Source organism: Dasypus novemcinctus, chromosome 21 (genome assembly GCF_030445035.2).
Source record: "Dasypus novemcinctus isolate mDasNov1 chromosome 21, mDasNov1.1.hap2, whole genome shotgun sequence".
Lineage (NCBI taxonomy): Eukaryota > Metazoa > Chordata > Mammalia > Cingulata > Dasypodidae > Dasypus > Dasypus novemcinctus.
In genome coordinates this window covers 86,500,589-86,524,405 of record NC_080693.1, presented here as the reverse complement: position 1 = coordinate 86,524,405, position 23,817 = coordinate 86,500,589, and the positions used below count along the sequence as shown (strand labels likewise).

The window sequence follows — 23,817 nt, the reverse complement described above, 5'->3', positions numbered from 1 at the left end:
TATACATAGTTTAATAAAGCATTGTTTAAATTAAAGTGTTTAAATGGCTAATTCCAAAAGGTCATTATTAAACAAACCTGAATTAATAATAATAATAATAAAAGGTAATTTTATAACAGGAAAACATGTCAGTGGCCAACCTCCCCTGCCAACTTGTTTCTAGGGGACTGTTTCTGGTATTGCATGCTACAAAGTATTTAAAGTGAAGAAAATTTCATTATTTTAACAAGTTTTAGTGTTGATGATAATTATACATTGTAAGAAGTTTGCCTGGTAACTTACTTATGTGGAATGTATGGAATGTGTTTTTATTGTTAAGGAAACAGGAGATGATTTTGTCCTAAGATAAAATGATTGATTATTGGGAAAGAGTAGAGTGTGAAACAAAACCTGAATGAATACTGAAAGTGTAAAAGGTTCATGGCTAAGAAATTTAAAGTTAAATAAAATTTGATGGGTCTGTCTATAAAGTTTTAAAAGGTTTAGTATCAAGTAGTTTACTGATAAAAAGTTAAAAATTTTGTTCTTTCTCAAAGTCTCTCAAGTCATTAGTCTGTTTTGGTAAAAGTTTCCTGAATAATCAGTATACAAAGAAAGTCTGTTTTATCAAATTAGCTTCTTGTGCTTTAACCTCATCATTTCCTCGGTGTTCCAAAAAGGAAAGGTCTTATCTCTTTTAAAGGAACATAACATTCAAACCTGCTTTCTCAAAATCAAATCCTGAAAAGTAGCCTTTTATTCCAAACTAATTATAAGAGATTTGTTCTTTGTTCATTTAATATGTTATAAGTCAAATGGAAGGTGTTTTAAAGTGTTATAAAACTAAGAGTTTTTTTTTCTTTAACCCTCTGTTAATTAAAATTGTATGAGTAAAAGTTCCTATGAATACTTAACAGTGTTTAAATTTACCAATATTTCAGCATAATATTAAACAGAAGTACAATGTGGTTAATTATGGTTTTAATTATTAAAAAAAGGTATGTGTCACAGAAAAAACCTCTTATCATAAATTAAAATAACAACACTGTAGTATGCAGCAGTCCCAAATACTGCCAGTTTGTTGCAAGAAGTTAATGTCCAGATGTGTCGCTATCATTTTGTTTTAAAACTTGCTAAGACTTTCTTTAGTGTCTCCTTAGACAGGTCAAGCCAGCCTGCATGCCCCTACCAGTGGAAAACCCAACAATGGACTTTTGCGGTGCTTTTCAGGGCTATGTGCATAGCCTAACCATCTCTCCTAGCATGGAAATAATAATCTAGCTGCCTAGAAAAAATCTGTGGCTGAAACCCTACTGATAACGTTAACCAGTAACCCTTTTTTTTCAGAATTAAAAGAAACATCAGAGACAATAATATCTTATCTTAAGAGCCTAAACTAGGCAAACAATTGGAACAAGATGCAAAGTCCCTGCTTCTCTATCAAATTCTTAAATGTTGTTTAGTTGGGTAAGATAAAACTATACTCTTTGCTGTAATTAATAAAGTACAATGTTTTCTCATGTTAATAGAATTTGTAATATTGTTAAAATACTAAAAATCTTTCATCCCTCATTTAGCTCAAATATTAAAACCATTGTATGTATTAATTGAGAAAAGTCCTTCACAGAAGTAGGAAAACCTCCAGCAAGCTGCTTTAAATAATAATAAAAGAAAAGTAAATTGTGGACATTAACTTAGCCAATAAATTGGATGTGGCAAGCACCAATATTGGCTTTGGGTGGAGTTTGTGGCAAAGGCAAGTCTAAACAAGTAACCCTTGGGTTTTAATCACAATTCAGGAAAGAGGCCAAAAATGCAATATAAAAAAGCAATTGTGTGCAGTATAGGAGGTCCTGCTAAAAGTGAAAGATTTAACCCAATAGTGTCTGGTCACTCTGAAGACTGCCACCCCTATCCAGGGGTGTATTGCAAACACTAAAAGCAGGACAGAAATGATGGACTGTTGTAAATCACCCTCGAATCTATGGAAAAAAAAAAAACATCTGGGATACCTGCTAGTAGTAACAGGTGACTGTCTGTCATGTCCCTGCCCACCCCATTAACATCCCTTTTAGGACTGTTGACGCAGATGCCTTTATAAAGATCAAGGGCCCTACCACTGAAACCTGAGAAAAGGCAAAGTGGCTCCATGAAAAGGCAAACATCGTGAGTACCAAACCTTGTGGTGCCCAGCAGTTCCGGCTGCCTGTTACTCACCAACAGCTCATAGACTTCCCCCATAACTTCCTTCATGCTGACTCCATTGACTGTGACATCAGATCCCTTCTGCTCTTGAGAGGAATGAGCCCTCAGATGCACAACTCAAATGCTCCGGGAAGTAATACGACAAAAATCCACCCGAACTGTATTCATTACTTTACTTAAACAAAAAGGGGGAAAACTGGAAATATGGCCGGAGGTTAAAACACTTCCCTGAGAACTGTGGCAACTGCTGCCATGCGTCACATTAACTTTACACATCCTGGAGCTGTGAACTTGCAGCTTGTGTCTGCCTATGGACTTTGGGCCTGTGTGCCCTCTTCTTACGCTATTGTGGCAGGAACTGTTAACATTACAAAGGAAAATGGATACCGGCCCCTTGGGCTGATGAAATTCATAGTCATAACCTACAGAAGAATTTGTAGAAAATATTTCTTGAGATTGCACCTACTTATGAATGGTTGGGAAATATAAATAAGACAAAACAGTATTTGACCCTTAATCAAACATATCATCTTAAAGTGTGTGTTAAAGATCCGTTTGTTTTCACAACTGGTAAGATAACTGTTAAGAATGACTCATTGTTTTATGAAAACGGTGCCATGTATACATGTCTATCAGAAAGTGTGCTGCAGGATGGAGAAACAATAGCGATGGCCAGAAGAAGAAAAGGCATCTGGATACCTGTGAGAATGATGCAGATTTGGCAGTCGTCTCCTGAAAGTCAGTTATTGCTACATATGGCACATATGAAACAGATTAAACGCTTTATTGGACTGCTTATTATAAGCATTTTGGGACTGACTGGAATCATTACAGCTGCTGCTACTGCTGTGGTAGCTTTAAATAATTGAGTTAATGATTTAGAATAAGCTGTTTTGCATATTGGAGATCAATTGTATAATTTAAACTTAAGGGGAGTGAAATGTGATTGGAATGAAAGCAACTTTTGTATTACTCCTCTTGCTTATAATTCATCTGATATAGAATGGGAAAAAATTGAGAATCATTTATTAGGCCATAAAAGTAATATCTCTTTGGAAATAATTGAATTACAAAGAAAAATATTAGAAATGTCTCAAAATCAAATTCATGTAGCCAATGATAAGGATATTTTTTCAGACATGATTTCACATATTACAAAATTTAACCCAGTTAATTGGTGGAAATCACAGCATTTCCTGTCAGCTTTAGGAATAGGGCTAATCAGATTTGTTCTGTTGCTCATGACTTTCACCTGTGCCGGACAGTGCTTTCAAAGAAAACCGCAAAGCGTAACAGCGTGGGACATGCGAATAACCTGGTGCTAGCAAAAGCACTTCAATAACTTCCCCAAGTTGAAGAGCTTGGCCAGTAGTCAATGACGGGTAAGACTCTCGAAAGGAGGGCAACCTAAGACAGGCACGGCCACCTCAACTAAAACAAAAAGGGGGAAATGTTGGAAACTGAGGCACGGTGATCTCACAAAGGGAGACGTGCTGTTTCCATGACTATGCTTTTAACATAGGAATGCAACAATTAAGCCTTTCGAGTCAACAGGACAGAGCTGTCCGGGGCAGAGAGAAATATGAGCAAACACACTTTGTAGTTTGAAAGGAATACTAAATCTTTGTACTTTGAGATAAGTTCTTTAATTTATGAGTCTTGTTAATGGGTAGTTACACTGCTTTTTATCTCGATAGTTTGAGTATATATAATGCCACATATAGAAAATAAAGTTGTCTGAGGAGTCATTACGTGCAGACCCCCTGATCCCAGATCTCTCTTTCTTTCTCTCTTTGTTTCACTCTCTCCTTCTCTTTTTCTTTCATTCCCAATACCCTTCGGGTCCAAATCTCCAACAACAGATTCCCGGTGCTGCTGACAACAGCACAAGTGGACAAAGAAGAACACGCAACGAATGAACACAGAGAAGAGTCAACTGGGGTGGGATGGGGAATGGGAGAGAAGTAAATAAAAAAATAAATCTTAAAAACAAAACAAGACAAAACACATCAAGCCTTCTAGAAGTCCTTGGAACTCACCAGTGTTTGTTATTAAGAAAAAATCAAGAAAATGGAGAATGTTGACTGACTTGAGTGCTGTTAATAAGGTAATGAGCCCTATGGGTGCATTGCAGCCTGGGGTGCCTCAACCACCAATGATTCCAAAGAATTGGTCTTTAATTATTACAGATTTGAAAGATTGTTTTTTCACCATTCCTCTGCATCCTACAGATAGAGAAAAATTTGCTTTTTCAGTACTTCTATAAATAATCAGGCTCCTATGCAAAGATATCAATGGTGTGTATTGCCTCAAGGCATGATGAATAGTCCCACTATGTGCCCATTGTTTGTGCATCAGCCTTAGCAGTATTAAGAGAAAAATTTCAGGAGGCAATGATCATTCATTATATGGATGATATACTGTTTGTTCATTCCTCAAAAGAAAAGTTGCAACAATTATTTCAGTATGCTGAACAAAGTATGGGTTACAAATTACTCCTGAAAAAATTCAAAGAGATGCTCCATATTGTTATTTAGGTATGCAGTTGGCTAACGGACGCATGACTCCACAAAAGGTGCAAATGCGTCGGGACAAGTTGAACACTTTAAATGATTTCCAGAAATTGTTAGGGTACATTAATTGGATCTGGCCAACATTATGAATACCTAACTATATGTTGACCCATTTATCTCAAACATTAATGGGAAATTCAGGCCTCGCAATCCCTTGAACATTATCTGCAGAGGCTGAAGAAGAATTGGCATTGATAGAGGAGTGAATCTCTCAAGGGCAATTAACACAAATAGAACCTGACAAAGCTGTTGGTTTGATTATTTTTTTCAACCCCTCAATCTCCTACAACTTTATTCTGGCAAGAAGGCATAATGGAATGGGTCTTTTTACCCAATAATAAACAAAAGAGATTATAGACATATCTCCGAAAAATTATTTGGCAAAAGGCTGTGTTAGACTGGTACAACTAAAAGGTTCTGATCCAGATCGAATTATCTGTGATCTTTTTCATGAGGAAATCCATCATTTATATGTAACCAATTCCCAATGGCAAATTGCTGTTAGTGATTTTCAGGGCAATATTGATAATCATTATCCTGCTTCCAAGCTATTAACGTTTTTACGGAGAACGGCTTGGATTTTACCTAACATTGTAAAAATTAATCCTGTCGAAAATGCTCATACAGTATTTACTGACGGCAGTAGTAATGGAAAAGCAGCGATGTTACCTCTCAGGAAGAACAGGTTTGGCAGACTCCTTATTCATCTGCTCAATGTACAGAGCTTTCTGCTATTAAAGTTTTACGAACTTTTCAGGAGCCATTAAATATTGTCTCTGCCTCGGAATATGTATGTTTAACTGTATCTCATATTGAAACAGCTCATATTTTTATTACTGATGAATTGTCACAATGTTTTGCTGATCTCCAATCTCTCATTCGGCAAAGAAGTCAGTCCCTATATATTACTCATATCCGATCTCATTCTTCCCTTCCTGGTCCTCTAGCTACCCAAAATGCTCGAGCGGACCTTTGAGTGGGGTGTATCCAAGATGCAGCCAAATATCATGCTTTGACTCATATCAATACTAAGGGACTTAGACAGAAATTTCCTCAATTAACAAAACATCAAGCTCAGGAGATTATTTGCACCTGTCCCATCTGTGGACCCTTGACCACAGTGCCTTTTCAGGCTGGAACTAATCCCAGAGGCCTGGCTTCTAATCAACTGTGGTAGATGGATGTTACATACCGTCATTTGGTAAATTACAATATGTATGAACATAAGTATTGACACTTATTCTCATTTTTTATGGGCTACTGCACAAAGTGGCAAACGCTTTCACCATGTACATTCCCGTCTCTGGTCCGTATTTGCTTTTATGGGCTGCCCCACAAAAATTAAAGTGGACAATGGCCCTTCCTATACCAGTAAGCCTTTTGCTTCCTTTTGCTCTACTTATGCTATTGAACATGTTACTGGTATTCCTTATAATACTACAGGCCAAGCAATAGTTGAATGCAGCCATCATACTCTGAAGCATACGCTTTTAAAACAAAAAGGGGGAGATGATGGCACTCTGATACCAACTCTGACACCAAAAGATCAGTTGGCAAAAGCTTTATTTAATTTAAATTTTCTTAATGTGTATGACTCACTGGCACCCGCAGAACGACACACTTTGGAAAGCTTACGGAATCAAAGATAGACAAAGTAGATGAAAACCAACCAATATTTTGGAAGGACATCTTAAGAAATGAATGGAAAGCAGGCAGGATCAAAGCATGGGGGGCGGCGAGGCGATGCTCTTGTCATTTCAGAAAATGGGAAACAGATTTGGCTGCCTGCAAAGAGGATTAAACTGAGAACCGAGGGGAAGAAACAGAGAAGTGGAACACCTTCTTCTGGTCATGTTGATGGTAATCGTGAGTAAAGGAGAAGGGCATGAAAATCACACACGTTGGGCTTATATACCTAGCTCTCCATTAACACGAGCTTCAACCTGCAGGGACCCATCTTCCCTATATTCTTGAATAAAACTTACATATTTCCTGGACCTATTGATAATAGGTTGCCATCAAAACCTCAAGAGGAAGGAAAGAAAGTATCACAATCTAATGCTTCCTTTTGATTATAGAACATTGTGTATTGGAAATAGTCCCCTTTGTATGCAAATTAAAAATTGAACTATGGTCATCAGGAACACCAATGGTACTAAGTTATTAATAATTTTGTTTCCCTCATATAATTCGGTGGTAACAAACGTATAATTGTCCACCCTAAGATTATGCAGAAAAAGAAGGATGGCAAGAATGCCATATAGGAAGAGGATCTGTCGTTTTTAATGATTCCTATGGAATAGTGTGGGAAAGTGCCCCTATGGGGACTCCCATAGAATATAACAGCAGATTTATGTGGTATGGTCTTAATGGTAGAGGTCAACAAGTCGGTAATATGCAATATCCCTTTTCAGAACTTCTGTATGTGAATGAACAAACAGTATACACCAAGAATTATAGTATATGGAGATATAGAGGGAAATGGATACCCACCCCATGGATAAATGATACCTATAATCTAAATATACATAAAAACTTATGGAAAGTATTTCTGGGAACTGCCCCTACTTATGAATGGATTGGTAACTACAGTCAAACCGGCCAACATTTACAATTAAATCAAGCCTATCAATCAAGAGCATGTGTTAGAGATCCATATGTGTTTATCACTGGAAAAATAACTATAAAGGACAATGCTTTGTTTTATAAAAATGGTGCCTTGTATACTTGTCTGTCAGAAAATGTATTGCAGGATGGAGACACCATCACAATGGCCAGAAGATGACGAGGGGTATGGATTCCAAATGAACCAAATTTGGCAGTCTTCACCTGAAAGTCAGTCGCTGCTTCACATGGCACAAGAGATCCTGAAGTGGACAAAAAGATTTGTTGGACTTTTAATAATTGGCATAATGGGACTGACTGGAATCATCACAGCTGCTGCAACCACTGCTGTAGCTTTGCATGAGACTGTTCAGAGTCAACAGTAGTGCATGATTGGCATAAGAATGCTAGTGATTTATGGCATAGTCAAGAACATATTGACGAACAATTGAACAATTGAGTAAATGATTTAGAATCAGCTATTTTACATCTTGGGGATCAAATGTATAACTTAAATTTGCTTAGAGGATTGAAATGTGACTGGAATGAGAGTAATTTTTGTATTACCCTGCTTGCTTACAATACTTCGATGATTGAATGGGAAAAGATTAAAAATCATCTAATAGGTCATAAAACTAACATATCCTTAGAAATAGTAAAATTGCAGAAAAAGATACTAGAAATGTCTCATAATCAGATTTATGTAGCTGATGATAAGGATGTCTTTGATGATCTGATTTCACATGTTAATAAGTTTAATCCGGTGAATTGGTGGAAGTCTCAACATTTTTTATCAGCACTAGGAATAGGACTCTGTGTGTTGGTCTTGTTGCTCATTCTTGTTGCCTGCCTGGGACAATGTGTTCGGAGAAGGCTGCATGTTGTGGATGCTATGCAGCAAGCCAATAATTTGGTGCTTGCTAAAACCTTGCAAAAAAGATCCCAATGGTCAGAGCGCCTGGCTGGTAGTCAATGACAGGTAAGACTCTGGGAGGAGGGCAACCTAAGACAGGCACAGCCACCCTGACTTAAACAAAAAGGGGGGAATGTGGGAAACAAAGGCACGGCGGTGCTGTTTCCATGGTTATGGTGTTAACACAGGAATGCAGCAATTAAGCCTTTTGGGTCAACAGGACTGAAGCTGCCTGGGGCAAGGAGAAATATGAGAAAACACACTTTGTAGTTTGAAAGAGCCCTAAGACCTTGTACCCTGAGCTAAGATTTTGTAGTCCTGCAGCTTGTGAGAATTTTTACTGTGCAGCTGCATGTTATCACCTTATGCTTACAATAGCTTGAGTTCATATAATGCCATTTGGAAATAATAAAGTTGTCTGATGAGCCTGAGGATTCAAAGCTCTCAGATCCCCTGATCCCAGTCTTTGTCTTTCATTCCCGATACCCTTCGGGGGTCAAGGATTCCGACAGTCTAGATTCTAACTATATTATGCACAATTATGTTTTCAATTACCTTCTGAAAATTACTGCAATGCAGGCTAATTTCCTAGACAGAGAGAGCTTACAACTTCGATGAAGGATTATTTAGGCAAATATTGAATCTGGAAAAAATGTCAATTATAGGCTTGATAATGTTTGTTTTGCCAAAGGAGCCTGAGATGCTGATGCTTCCTTTTGCTGGAGAATCGCTTAAGTTAAACGTGGTTTTTGGAAGTAAAATTGTAGCCCCTCATTTTAGGAGGATGGAAACAGGTTCTGTTTCACCCAGGAGGGCTGCTGGAGGGCGGAAGGTGCCTCAACTTTTGGGTGATGGACTCACCTTCATCCCAGCCAGCGGGGATGAGAGGCCCCTGTTACATTTAGGCCATGTGGAGGCCTCTCTGTCCCACGGGGAGTGAGCGCTGTGTTCCTGGGGTGGGGGCTCAGCGCCCCTGTAATGGGTTCTTTGTCCCTGAAGTGATGGACTCTGTGTCCTGCGTGAGGATCTATATGCCTGTGGGGAGCTCTGGGCCCTGTTGGAATGTGAAGGAGCGACGCGCCGGACGGCATTTCGGATAGTGGGTTCTTTCGGGGTCTGAGGGTCGCACCTCCATTTATTCCGCGTGGGGAATGCGCTCGGCGCTCCTCCCCGCCTGTCGGTGGATACGCTCGGCGCTCCTCCCCGCCTGTCAGTGGACGCGCTCGACGCTCTTCCCCGCCTGCCGGTGGACGCGCTCGGCGCTCTTCCCCGCCTGTCGGTGGACGCGCTCGACGCTCTTCCCCGCCTGTCGGTGGACGCGCTCGACGCTCTTCCCCGCCTGCCGGTGGATGCGCTCGGCGCTCCTCCCCGCCTGTCGGTGGACGCGCTCGGCGCTCTTCCCCGCCTGCCGGTGGATGCGCTCGGCGCTCCACCCCGCCCCCCGAGCCGGTGGATGCCCTCGGCGCTCCGCCCTCCCGGCTGCGCGCGCCGCACGTCCGCCCAGCGCTTCCGGCCGCGGTGGCCCGGCCGGCCGAGCGGACCGAGCGAGCAGCCTCCCCGGACGGCATGCGGCGCTGAGCGGCGGACGGACGGACGGCGGCGCCATGAACCTCCTGCCGTGCAACCCCCACGGGAACGGGCTGCTCTACGCCGGCTTCAACCAGGACCACGGTAGGGGCCCCGCCGCCCCCTCCGCGGCGCGGCCCCTCGGCGTCCCCGGCCCGGCCCCCCAGCGCGGGCGGCTCCGCCCCGAGCCCTTTTCCCGCGGGCGCCCGGCCCGTCCGCGTTCAGGCCCCGCGCCCCGGCGTCCCGCCGCCTCCCGGGCGCGCCCCTTCTTCCCGGCCGCGCTCCCCCCTCCAGTGGCCGAGGCCGGGGACGACGCCGCGGCGCGGGGGGAGGCCGGACTCGCGCCCCTGCCACGCCCACTCGAGGCCCGGGGCGGGCTCCCACCCCATCCTGTTTAAAATTTACGGTCTGTCAAAACTGCGTTTTTTTCCTCCCTGCCCACCAGTTAGCATCTTCAGCAAATTAGCTGCAGTTGTGTAGAAAAACGTCTAAGTTCCTTTTCGGCCAGCATTCGCACTTTTAATAGATTCTGGTAGGCCGAGTGTCGGCCCCGCCTTTTCCCAGTCAGGAGTGGCGCTGCAGAACCGCTTCTCCCCGCCTCGCATACCAGCGTGGTGTGTCGCGTAATGAAAGGGCTTCCTGAGCCCTTGCTGTTTTCACACTTTTGAGGCCAGCACTAGTCAAGGACTGAGTGAGCCCTTTTCCCTGTTGCAAACAGGTCGTGTGGTTTGTGGCTCCCCGCGCAGCGCAGGCAGGGGGGAGGAGAAACCGTGCGCCCTCTGCCTCCTTCCCTGGCCCTGCTCCGTGCTGGACGTGTGGCCCGCAGAGTCTCCTGTAGCTCATCTTTCTGGATACTGAAGGGAGAGAACTGGGATTTGTGTAGTAGTTCTCTGTCCACTATAGATTTTAAGTGTTGATTCCTGAATTTTGTCGTTTTGAAGAAGAGGAATAATAGCTCTTATTCAGGGATGGACTTTGAACAGTTGTTTTTTTTTTTTAAAGATTTATTTATTTTTATTTATTTAATTCCCCTTCCCTCCCCCGGTTGTCTGTTTTCTGTGTCTTTTTGCTGCGTCTTGTTTCTTTGTCCGCTTCTGTTGTCGTCAGTGGCACGGGAAGTGTGGGCGGCGCCATTCCTCGGCAGGCTGCTCCCTCCTTCGCGCTGGGCGGCTCTCCTTATGGGTGCACTCCTTGGCGTGGGGCTCCCCCACGCGGGGGACACCCCTGTGTGGCACGGCACTCCTTGCGCGCATCAGCGCTGCGCATGGCCAGCTCCACATGGGTCAAGGAGGCCCGGGGCTTGAACCGCGGGCCTCCCATGTGGTAGACGGACGCCCTAACCACTGGGCCAAAGTCCGTTTCCATGAACAGTTTTTGTTTCTGAAGAGAATCAAGGTGCTATATGAATCTATATCTGTAAGAACAATTTTCTTTTTAAGGCAGTACCAGGAGTTGGACCTGGGACCTCATAGATGGGAAACAGGTGCTCAACTACTTGAGCTATACCTGCTCCCTGTAAGGATACTTTTAAATAGGTAATGCAATAACTGCTCCTCTCACTTGGCTTCTGTTTACTTTGTGCTTAGTGTGAGCTAGCACTTGTTGGGCTTGGAGAGATATACTGAATATAATCAAAACCTTCCCCAGTATTGCTTGTAACGTAGCAGGAGAGCTGAATTATATGTAAGGAAAGCCAAGATAAGAGGTAGAAAGTAGTAAATATGCATGCTGCAAGAGATGTGTAGGAAGTTTTTCATTAAGTTGGGAGAGGGCACGTTTACTTGGGGTCTTTGTGATCACAGAAGACTTCTTGGAGGACGTGGCAGTTTGACTAGGGCATCGTGGCAGTGGGGAGGGTTGGGAAGATTGTCGGGAGAGTGGCTGGAGTGGGCCTCCAGGGTGAATGGAAGTGGTTTTGGTTTGTGGAGTTGTGAAGGGGCATATTGGCCATTTGTGAGATAAGCACCATTTGAACCTTGGACAAAATTGGCTGAATGTTTTGGATTTTGAGTAATAGAGGAGGCCCAGTAGGTTTGTGAATATGTTTTGGATAATAGTTGAGAACCCTTAAGGAATTAGTGATGTTATAGTGACTCCTTAAGAAATAGGATTTTGCACTTAAGATTCACGTCGCACTCAGGATGATACTCTATAATGCAAGAGTTGTGCCAGGTGATTTGAGTTTATTATGTTTTGTTACTACTTATACTGGTTTTTAGTTTTTTACTCTTTTTATTAGCATTTTTTTAAAGATTAATTTTTTAAATTATTTCTCTCCCCTCCCCCCCCTCAGTTGTCTGTTCTCTGAGTCCATTTGCTGCATCTTCTTCTTTGTCCACTTCTGTTGTCAGCGGCACGGGAATCTGTGTTTCTTTTTGTTGCATCATCTTGCTGTGTCAGCTCTCCATGTGTGCACCACCATTCCTGGGCAGGCTACACTTTCTTTCGCGCTGGGCGGCTCTCCTTACGGGGTGCACTCCTTGTGCCTGAGGCTCCCCCAAGCAGGGGACACCCCTGCGTGGCAGGGCACTCCTTGTGCGCATCAGCACTGCATGTGGGCCAGCTCCACACGGGTCAAGGAGGCCCGGGGTTTGAACCGCGGACCTCCCATGTGGTAGACGGACGCCCTAACCACTGGGCCAAGTCCGCTTCCCTTTATTAGCATTTTTAACACCCCCATTGCAACTTCAGGCTTAGCAATAATTCTTAAAAGGACACTTACCCCTCTTTTAATTGTTCAGGGTTTTCACTTGTCTCCTTCCAAAGCTAATTTGCACCACAATTTTAAGAACATGACGTGTTGATAGGTACATTTCTCTAATTCGTCCCACATCTTTTTGTCTTCTTCCCATGGGCAGCAGCGTGTTGGAATAGGTGCACCTTCTCTGTGTCCTAGCTTGTCTTGCCTTGGCCCACTTCAGGGATAGTTCTCTAGTTTGAGGCTGGGGTGCTTGAATGAGGGCTCCTTGGAGCTGGAAGACCATCCTTCAGTGATTCTGATGCCCTTTCCCCAAGTGGGGGCCTTCACAATTGCGGCTGCTCTGGAGGTGTGTGCAGTAGCCAGCCGTGGACCACGGTTTCTCTATGGGGAAAAGTTTCATGAAGATAAAGCAAGGGTGATGCTGAGCCTTCTTACAGGGTGGTTTTCCACCTGCCAGTGTTTGTGGTACCTTTTTAAACTTTTTGTCAAAGCGTATTCCACATATAGAAAAGTGTACCTGCTGTAAGTGTTCGACTTGAGGAATTTCCCAGACTGAACACATCTGTCATCAGCACACAGATTAGATAACTGAATGTAATCAGCCACTGTCGTCCCTACTCACGAAGAGATCAGCTTTTACACTTGACAAGAATAGAATCCTACAGCATGCACTGTTGTTTCTAGCTTTTTCATTCAGCCTCATGTTGGCCCAGTTTTTCCATGTGTTGAGTGTGGCTGTAGATGATTCTTACTGAGGTAGCTTTTCTGTGTGAATATATTGCCGTCAACTCTTCCATTCTGCCATCTGTGGGCATGGGGCTCTCGTTTCTGGCTGTGTGCTCTTATGACCAGTGGTTTCCTGCAGGTCTCCACGTGTCTGCAGGGCATATTCATAGGAGGATAGTGGAGAGGGGGCAGTGCAGAGTTTTCTAGCACGCTGCCAACATGGCTGGAGGGTCCCCACACGCCACACCCAGCACTTGCTGGGTATCTTCCCTGTTGCTTATTTGGCCATTTTCTTGAGTATTTGCATTTATTGACCATTTGGATATTCTCTTTTATGAAATGTCCAAATCTTTTGCCCATTTTTCTACTGGACTGTCTTTTTCCTTTGGATTTATAGGATTTCTATATTCTTAAGTCTTGTCAGAAATATATGTTCCTTTTGAGACAAATAAGAGGGTAGATAACATGGGTATGGGCTCACAGCTTCGGGGAGATGTGAGAGTCGAGAGGGAGAAAGGAGAACTATCAACTCCTGTCCTGACTCCATTGTCCCCAGCAAGGAAGGCTGCAGGATGCGCGGTGTAAGCTGAGAGGCGGGACGTGCCACTGCCTTTTAAAGACCCAGCAAATTCAACTCCCATCATTCAAGGGCCAGCTGCGAAATGTGGCCTCTGGTTCACTGGGGTGGCCGTCGCAGGCTCTTGGATTGGTCACGGTCCATGGTTTATAAGTGACTCGGGCTTTTCACACCAGAGGGTGGCCACTGGGGTGGGATCGAGTTCCAGAGCTGCTTCCAGAGCTGGAAAGGCGGGACAGCACCAGGAGAAGGGAATTTTGAAGGACCGGTGACTTGATTGCTGTGAGGGACTAGGCTTTGCAGCATTTCATGTGGAAAAGAATAGGGAAGTTCGTTTTTCCCTTTGCAGCCACAAGCTTCTTTTGAATGAGCAGCTGGATTTGGCATTTAAGGAGATTAATGTAGTATTGGGCTGTACCGAGGGCAAATGGTACCCATGCCACGGGCTCAGGCACCACCGTCTTGAAGCCTGAGTGCTCTGTTGGGCCCCTAACGAGCTGTGTCATTGGACCATGGCCCCTGGCAGGTGACTTGGAGGTGGTGACTGGATGATCCACGAGAACCCTGTCCTGGCCCTGGCTTGGGATTCCAACCCCACCTTGACTGCCTGCTTTGTTCCTGGCATCGGAAGTGGCTAAGGGCCAGCTGGGCACTGGCAGGGGGTGTGCGCTGGCCGAGGCGGGTTCTAAGGGGCCTGCTCTGTGGCATAGTGGCTCCTCGGGGTCGCTGCTGAGCTCCCTCCTGCTAGAGGTACGTGATTAAGTGGGTCCCTGCAATGGGGAAGTTAGATTGAACCGTGCCAAAGGCTCTTTGGTGTGCTAAAGTGGAATGCTGGGAGGGTGTGTCCTTGAATGTTTCCACGAGGAGAGTGTGATGATGTGCACATCGTGAAGGTGGGCTCAGACCCTCACTTCTGCACGCTCCAGGCCTGTGTTCAGAGCCGTGGGCCCAGCAGGAGGCTGACGTGTCTCTCTCATCCTCTGCCTTTAGGGTGCTTTGCCTGTGGGATGGAAAATGGATTCCGGGTCTATAACACTGATCCACTCAAGGAAAAGGAGAAACAAGGTAAGGAGTACAATGCATTTCCTGCTTTCTCCCCTTCTCCAGCCCTCAAAGGGTCTATTTTGTCTTGCAGATCAGGAAAGGGGTGTGTGTGCAAAGTAAATAGGCTCAGGCCCCTCCACAAACCTGGGTCCAGCTGCCGCCCACTGAGCCTCCCCAGGCCAGGCTCTGCTGCAGCCTCAATCCCACCGGGGGCTCTCCAGGCTGCTCTGTGGGCTTTCCCTGCATCTCTAGTACTTACTAGCTACGTTGGAAGAACAGGCGTGTTTAATGCTCTTTTCCTATTAAATGGAAAATTTCAGTGTCTTAAACTATGTTTTCATGGATTACAAGTTTGTTTTTTTTTAAGATTTATTTATTTATTATTTCGTTCTCTCCCCCCATTGTCTGCTCTCTGCATCCATTCACTGTGTTGTGTCTTCTTCTTTTGTCCACTTGCATTCTTGTCAGCAGCACTGAGAATCTGCATCTCTCTGTTGCGTCATCTTGCTGCGTCAGCTCTCTGACGCAGCGCTACTCCAGGGCAGGCTGTGCTTTTTTCACATGGGGTGGCTCTCCATGCAGGGCGCGCTCCTTGTGCGTGGGGCTCCCCTTCATGGGGGATACCCCTGCGTAGCATGGCACTTCTTGTGCGCATCAGCACTGCATGTGGGCCAGCTAACCACACGGTTCAGGAGGCCCTGGGTTTGAACCCTGGACCTCCCATATGGTAGGCGGACGTGCTATCAGTTGAGCCAAATCTGCTTCCCTGGAATACAAGTTTTAAAAAGCTGGAATCAGGAATTCTATTTGTAAAATAAAATAATGGTGGTTCCTTTCCCATTTAATAGGATAAAAGTTTATGGATAGAAATGTTTCAGTTTTGTTTTTCTTCCTCTGTTTTTCTTAGATTTTAGGTAGCACCTGCTGCTTATCTGCTGGGAGAGTTAAGAACTGTGCAACAGGGAACAAATAATCATGCAGATGGAAACAAGCCTTTTTCTTCCTGCAGTTGTGGTTGAGATTTGTATTCACATATTATGTACTTCCTGAGTCTGGGTCCAACTGCCTCTGTACGAGGAAGTTACTCTGCAGCATGTGATTGCCTGGCCCTCTGTCTCAACAGCCCTGTACAGCTTAGCAACTAATGTCCCACATCAGGGATTTTCAGATTTTTTTTGGTCAACGGAACCCCTTTTTCAAGTGAAATCTTTTTTAAAAAGCATTTTATTGAGATATATTCATGTATCATGCAATCTATCCAAAGTGTACAATCATTAGCTTTTAGTATAATCATAGTGTTGTGCATTCATCACCCAGAAAATTTTAGAATAATTTCATTACTCCAAAAAGAAAACCTCCACACCCCCCAGCAGTCACCTCTCAATCCCTCCGCAGTTAGCTCTACATAACTGCTACATCTAGTTCCATCTTTATAAATTGATTTATATTTACTTTTTTTTGGGGGGGGGAGGTATTGGTGATTGAACCCTGGCACCTTGTATGTAGGAAGCTGGAGCGCAATCACTGAGCCGTGTTGACTCTCCTGAGTTGGTTTTTTTGTTTGTTTGCTTGTTTCGTGATTTTGTTTTTAGGAGGCAACAGGGACCCAACCCAGGACCTCCCGTGTGGGATGCAGGTGCTCAACCGCTTGACGCACTTCTGCTCCCCCATTTACATTTTATATAAATAGAATCATACAATATGTAGTACTTTGTGTCTGGTGTCTTTCTCTTCGCATAATGTTTTGTGTTTGTTTTTTCCTCATACTAACATCTTGTACCATTAATGTACATTTGTTAAGTTTCAAAGAAAAACCATCTTATATATGCAATATTACCCATATTCATATTTCATAGGTTTTACCACGTTACATTTTTTATTTTTCTTCTAGAAATATATGACTTTAGACTTTCCCTTTCAGCCGCTGTCATATCCATATATTAGCACTACTGGTTACAAATAACATGTTGTGCTTTCACCTTTTCTAAGCATTTCCAAAGAATAACACAACCTTTTCACCAAGTCTGTGCAATGTAACCTTCAGCTTTCCATTCTCTAACCTCATTCTATTTTCTGGTGACCCATGTTCTAGTTATTAACTCCATGCATTTACACAGTATAGTTCATAATAGAGCTATCATACAGTGTTTGTCCTTTTGTGTCTGGCTTACTTTACTTAACACGATAATATCTTCTGGATTCATCCATATCTGCATAATATTCTATCGCGTATATGCACCAAAGTTTTAGCTGTTCATTGGTTGATGGACACCTGGGTTGTTTCCATCTTTTGGCAGTTGCGAATAACGCTGCTTTGAACATCAGTGTACAGATGACTGTTTGTGTCACTGCTCTCAGTTCTTCTGGGTGTGATTACTGAGTAGTGGTATTGCATGGTCACGTGGCAGATCTGTATTCAGCTTCTTGAGGAACCACCAAACAGTCCTCCACAGTGGCTGTACTATTCTAATTCTGCATTCCTACCAATGGTGAATAAGTGTTCCTGTTTCTTCACATCGTCTCCGACACTTGTAGTTCTCTGTCTCTTTAATAGTGGACATTCTAATAGGTGTGAAATATATCATTGTAGCTTTGATTTGCATTTACTTAATTGCTAGGGATGCCGAACATGTTTTCATATTTTTTTTTCACCATTTGTATTTCTTCTTTGGACAAACGTCTCCAAGTCTTTTGCCCATTTTTAAATTGGTTGTCTTTTTATTGTTGTAGCATTTCTTTATATATCATATTAAACCCTTATTGGATATGTGATTTCCAAATATTTTCTCCCATTGAGTTGGCTACCTTTTCACGCTTTTGACAGTGTTCTTTGAGGAGCAAAAGTGTTTAATTTTGAGGAGGTCCCACATACCTATTGTTGTTTGTGCTTTGGGTATAAGTGTCCGAGAAACCAAGATCTTGAAGATGTTTCCCTATATTTTCTTCTAGTAGTTTTATGGTCCTGGCTTTTATATTTAGGTCTTGATCCATTTTGAGTTGATTCTTGTATAGGGAGTGAGATAGGGTCCTCTTTGATTCTTTTGGTTATAGATGCCCAGTTCACCCAGCACCGTTTGTTGAAGAGACTGCTTTGTCCCAGTAATGTGGACTTGGTGGGATTGTCACAAACCAATTGGCCGTAGAGGTGAGGGTTGGATTCTGGACTCTCTGGTCGGCGCGTCTGTCTTTATGCCAGTACCATGCTGTTTTGATCACTGTAGCTTTCAAGGTCAGGCAGTGAAATTCCTGCCACATCGCTCTTCTTTTTTAGAATGCTTTTGGCTATTTGGATCCACTTCCCCTTCCAAATGAATTTGGTAATTGCTTTATCTCTTTCTGGTAGGCTGTTGAAAATTTTTTTTCCATTTTTGAAAAATTTATTGAAGTATATCACACATACATAAGCATACATAAACATTAAGTGTATAGAAATAGTTGTGAACTTACAAAACAAACATACATGGCATCTTACAGGGACATCATACCTCATCCTACTAACCCAGCCTTGTATTGTTGTGAAACATTTTTAACTAATGACTGAAGAACACCCTCAAAATATTACTATCAACCCAAGTATCTTACATTTGGTGTATTTTCCCCCAGCTTACCTTTGTAAGTCAGCCAAAGGGGTGCTGATGCAAAAATACCAGAAATCTGTTGGCTTTTATGAAGGATATTGATTTGGGGTAGAAGCTCACAGTTACAGGCCGTAAAGCTTTAAGTCACGTCCCTCGCCATGTGTTGGGACAAAGTGGCTGCCGGTGTCTGCCAAGAGTTCAGGCGTCCTGGGTTCCTCTCTTCCTGGGGCTCCCTCTGTCTCCGGGCTCAGCTGCTTTTGCTCCTCCGTAAGGTTGCTGGCGGCTATCAGGAAAACAGCTCTGTCTCTCTCCCTGGGGCTTCTGCCACGTTTTAAGGAGCTGTCTCTATTCCTCTGTGTTCTTCTCTTGTGTGTTCACTTCCGGGGCTCCAGCTCAAAACTCCCAGCTCTGCCCTTTGCTGTGTCTTTTCTCTTTGAGTCGCCACCCACCAAGGGGCAGAGACTCAATGCCCTATTGATGGGGCCCAATCAAAGCCCTAGTCATAATTTAATCAAATGAAAGTGATACCTCTGACAGACTAGTTTATAAAACATAATCCAATAACTATTTTTGGAATTCATAAATAACACCAAACTGCTATAACACGTTATTAAAACATAAACAACAAGTGTATAGTGAAAGTTGTGAACTTACAAAACAGATATGCATAACATCATACAGGAGTCCCATACATCAACATGCTATCAATATCGCACATTGTTGTAAGACATTTGTTAGAAATGATGAAAGAATATTGTCAGAATCTTAAACCACTAACTATAGTCCTTATCTTGTATTTGGTGTATTTTCCCCCAACCCACCCTATTATTATTTTTAAAATATATTTTTATGACAGCAGTTACAAACTTATAAAACAATCATGCACATTTTCAGGATTCCCATAAACACCCCTCAATCAACACACTACATCGTGGTGGAACATTTGATACAGATTATGAGATAATATCTTCAGACTGTTACCAGGTCCATAGTGTACATTTGGCACACTTTTCTCATACTTTCCCATTATCAACACAGTATAGGCTTAGATGCCAAATACATAGGTCACTCCAGATGTATTTTTCCCATGCTTCTCCACATTTCTCCCACCCTGCAAAAGTGATATATATCTACTCTAGTTCACAAAGGACACTCTTGCATCTGACCCATCAGCCACAATTCTTATCCACCTCTGAGTTTACCGTCTTATTCAGTCCCTAGATTATTCTCCAGCTTTCTTTCTTTTTTTTTTTTTTTTTTTTCAGATACAGGGAATTTTAATTAGATTGACACAGTAAAGACCAAAAAGATAAAAGTGGACATAGCTACCTTATTTTCAGCACCTGCCTTTAAACAGGCTGATGAACACCAGCTGAAACACAGGTGAGTCTTGCTCTATGAGACAGTGAAGGGATTTCCCTTAGTATTTAAATATATTCATAAAACCATTATATAAATCTAAATATAAAACCAATCTCCTATTTTAAGTTGTGAGTTGGCATTCACTTATCTTTGTGAAAATTTGAACACTACAAATGCAACCTAGCTTTGAGTCCAATTATAACTTTAGAAGGGGGAAACAGTGATAGCACTTGCTGGACCAGAATTACTATCAAAATTCAAAAAGCTTGATCATACACATTTAACTATAAGCCAATATTATTTAACTCAGACTGTCCAACAAAAATATCCTATTGGCCATTCATGATCTGAATTCTGGTGTATGAGATCAATTTAAATATGTTACATGTACAAAAGTCATAAGACATTTTTGTTTTGCAATAAATAACGCAGTGCCCAACTATTACTCATTAGTAGCTTTTTTGAGATAAGCTATCAAGTCTGCCCTTTCTGCCTTCTTCTTAATGCCAGCAAAGATCATTTTTGTTCCAGGGATGTACTTCTTGGGATTTTCTAAATACTCCATCAGTGTCTCTTCTCCCCAGGTGATGCCTTTGTTCTTGTTGGCATCTGTGTAAGAGAATCCAGGGGCCTGACCTGTCTTCCGCCCAAAGAGACCATGCAGATTTGGCCCAGTCTTGTGCTTGCCTCCTTTTCCACGGTGTGGCACTGGGCACATTTCTGAACAAAAATCTTCTTGCCCTTCTCAACATCACCCATTTTGAATTCGCTCTCTCGTCGCGCACTACACAGGAGTCTACTCCAAAGCCAGATGTCCCGCGCTCTCTCCAGCTTTCTTTCAATTGACATTTACATCCCTTGACTACCCTTTGCAGCCACATTCCAATTTATGAACCAGCTGTTACTAATGTGTTATCAGCTCTATATATTTCCACACTTTTATAATAAAGTTAATTAAAATTTCTATGTACATTAAACATCAGTAGTCCATCTCATTCCTCCTCTTATCTCCTTTAAGAATCTACCACCTACCACAGGTCTTGAAGATATTTTCCTACATTTTCTTCTAGAAGCTTTATGGGTCTTGCTTTTATATTGAGATTTTTGATTCATTTTGAGTTAATTATTGTATGAGGTGTGAGATAGGGGTCCTTTTTCCTTCTTTTGGCTATGGACATCTAATTCTCTCAGCACCATTTGTTGAATGGACTGTTCTGCCTGAGCTGGCTGGTTTTGACAGGCTAGTCAACTATCACTTGACCATAGATGTATGAGGGTCTGTTTCTTAACCATCATTTCAGTTCCATTGCTGTGTGTGTCTGTCTTTATGCCAGTATCATGCTATTTTTACCACTGTACCAAGGTAATATTTAAAGTCTGGAAGTGAGAGTTCTCTAACTTCATTTTTCCTTTTTAAGATGTTTCTGGCTATTCAGGACCCCTTACCTTTCCAAATAAATTTGATAATCATGTTTTCCATTTATTTTAAAAAAGTAGACTGGTGAAATTTTTATTGGGATAGCATTGAATCTGTATATCAATGTAGGTGGAATTGACAGCTTAATGATATTTAGTCTTCCAATCCAGGAACGTGGAATGTTCTTCCAATTATTTAGGTCTTTTTAAAATTTCTTTTAACAATGAGTTTTAGTTTTCTGAATACAAATCCTTTACATAATTGGTTAAGTTTATTCCTAAATATTTGATTCTTTTAGTTGCTATTGTAAATGGAATTTTTTTCCCTGACTTCCTCCTCAGTTTGCACATTACTAGTGTCTTTTAAAGTCTGTTTCATCTAATGTAAGTATAGGTATTCTGGCAATATATATGCTTATTTATTTAGGTTACTGAATGTGTGAAATATCTTTTTTTTTGGTATCCTTGGGTCTGAGTCTCTTGCAGACATCATATAGATGGGTCATATTTTCTTATTCATTCTGCCAGTCTATGCCTTTTTTTCCCTTCATTTTTATATTTTTATTTTTCTTAAAGATACATAGATCACACAAAGTGTTACATTAAAAAACAGTCTGTGTCTTTTGATTGGGGAGTTTAATCCACTAACATTCAATGTTACTACTGTAAGGGCAGTTCTTATTTCACCCACTTTGACCTTTGGATTTTATCTGTCATATTTTATTTTCACCACTCTTTTGAGACTTTTAGTTAATTTTACTGATATAATCTTTATTTCTAGACCCCTTCCAAGCCTGTCTTTTCTTTTCAGACTGTAGCACACCCTTTAGCAATTCCTGCAGTGCTCATCTCTTGATTACAAACTCTCTCAGTTTCTATTTATAAAGTGAATATTCTAAACCCACCCTCATTTTTGAAAGACAGTCTTGCCAGGTGTAAGCTTTTCAGTTGGAAGTTTTCCTTTTGCAGTATATTAAATACACCATTGTCTTCTTACCTCCGTGATTTCTGATGAGAAATCGGCACTTAATCTTATTGGGTATCCCTTATGTGTTATGCATTGCTTTTCTTTTGCTGCTCTCAGAATTGTCTCTTTGTCTTTGGCATTTGACATTTTGATTAGTGTGTCTTGGAGTTGGTCTGTTCAGATTTCTTTGGATGGGAGTACGTTGTGCTTCTTGGATGTGGATATCCATGTCCTTCATTAGGGTTGGGAAATTTTCTACCATTATTTCTTCAGATATTCCTTCTGCCCCTTTTCCCTTCTCTTTTCCTTCTTGGACACCCAAGAAATGTCTGTCTGCACGCCTTTTGCTGTTGCTTAGTTCCCTGAGACCTTGTTCAATTCTTTCCATTCTTCATCAGCTCTTTTGTATTAATAAGTTCACTTTTTTTTTTAAAATACGGAGTTGAGGGGTTTTCTTTTGTTGTTGTTTTTATTATTTTTTTCCCCTTCTCCCCCCCCATTGTCTGCTCTCTCTGTCCATCCTCTGTGTGTTCTTCTGTGTCCACTCGCATTCTTGTCAGTAACACTAGAAATCTGTGTCTCTTTTTTTGTTGTGTCATCTTGCTGCATCAGCTAGCTCTCCATGTGGGTGGCGCTTCTCTTAGGCAGGCTGCGCTTTTTTCACCCAGGGTGGCTCTCCTTGCAGGGTGCGCCCCGTGTGCGTGGGGCTCCCTTACATGGGGGACACCCCTGCATGGCAGGGAACTCCTTATGCACATCAGCACTGTGCATGGGCCAGCTCACCACACGGGTCAGGAGACCCTGGGTTTGAACCCTGGACCTCCTACGTGGTAGGTGTATGCTCTATTAGTTGAGCCAGATCTGCTTCCCAGTAAGTTCACTTTTGGAGACCATTTCTTCAAGCTTACCAATCCTTTCTTCTGCCTCCTCAAATCTGCTTTTGTACGATTCCAGTGTATTTTTTATTTCATTTATTGTGCCTTTCATTCCCATAAGATCTGCTATTTTTCTATGTATACTTTAAAATTATTGTTTGTTCTCATCCAGTGTCTTCTTAATATCCCTAATCTCTTTAGCCATCTCATTGAATTTATTAAGGAGATTTGTTTGAACATTTATGCTGAATTGTCTCAACTCCTTTATGTCATCTGGAGTCTTATCTTGTTCTTTTAACTGGGCCATATCTTCCTATTTCTTGGTGTGGATTGTAACTTTTTGTTGGCTTCTTGGCATTTGGCTTACTAGATGTATTTATTCTGGGTGCAGTTTCTTTCTTTAGTTTAGGGCTTTCTTGCCCTTTCTCCCTTGCTGGTTGTGCAGTAGGAGCCAAGGATGTAGTTGGTTCTGTAAGCTGTGGAGGCTCAACCTGTGGAGGCTCAAGTTGCCTGCGTTGCCCAAGGGACAGATGAAGCCTCTCCCACCTTTTTCCTCTCCCAGCCGTGTATAATAATGGAAGTCGTGCAGTCCTAACCTCTAGGTGCCTGGAGAGACTCATGAAGCCTCATGCCTCTCCCTCCCCTGCCCAGGGCAGGGACGAAGCTGCAGGTGTGGGCAGCAGTGGATGCCGTGTGGCTCCACAATGACTGCTGTTACCTCGGCAGACTCC

At 42.4% G+C, this 23,817-nt stretch overlaps 1 protein-coding gene across 1 annotated transcript in view; it reads left to right on the top strand.

Moving 5' to 3' along the window:
- The first annotated feature begins 9,627 nt into the window (after positions 1–9,627).
- Positions 9,628–23,817, top strand: part of WDR45B (WD repeat domain 45B) — a 37,917-nt gene continuing 23,727 nt past the window's right edge. Inside the window, exons 1-2 of the mRNA XM_004475801.5 lie at positions 9,628–9,945; positions 14,835–14,909. Of these exons, the coding sequence (XP_004475858.2) occupies positions 9,690–9,945; positions 14,835–14,909 (331 nt within the window). The 5' untranslated portion in view covers positions 9,628–9,689. The remainder of the gene's footprint in view (positions 9,946–14,834; positions 14,910–23,817) is intronic.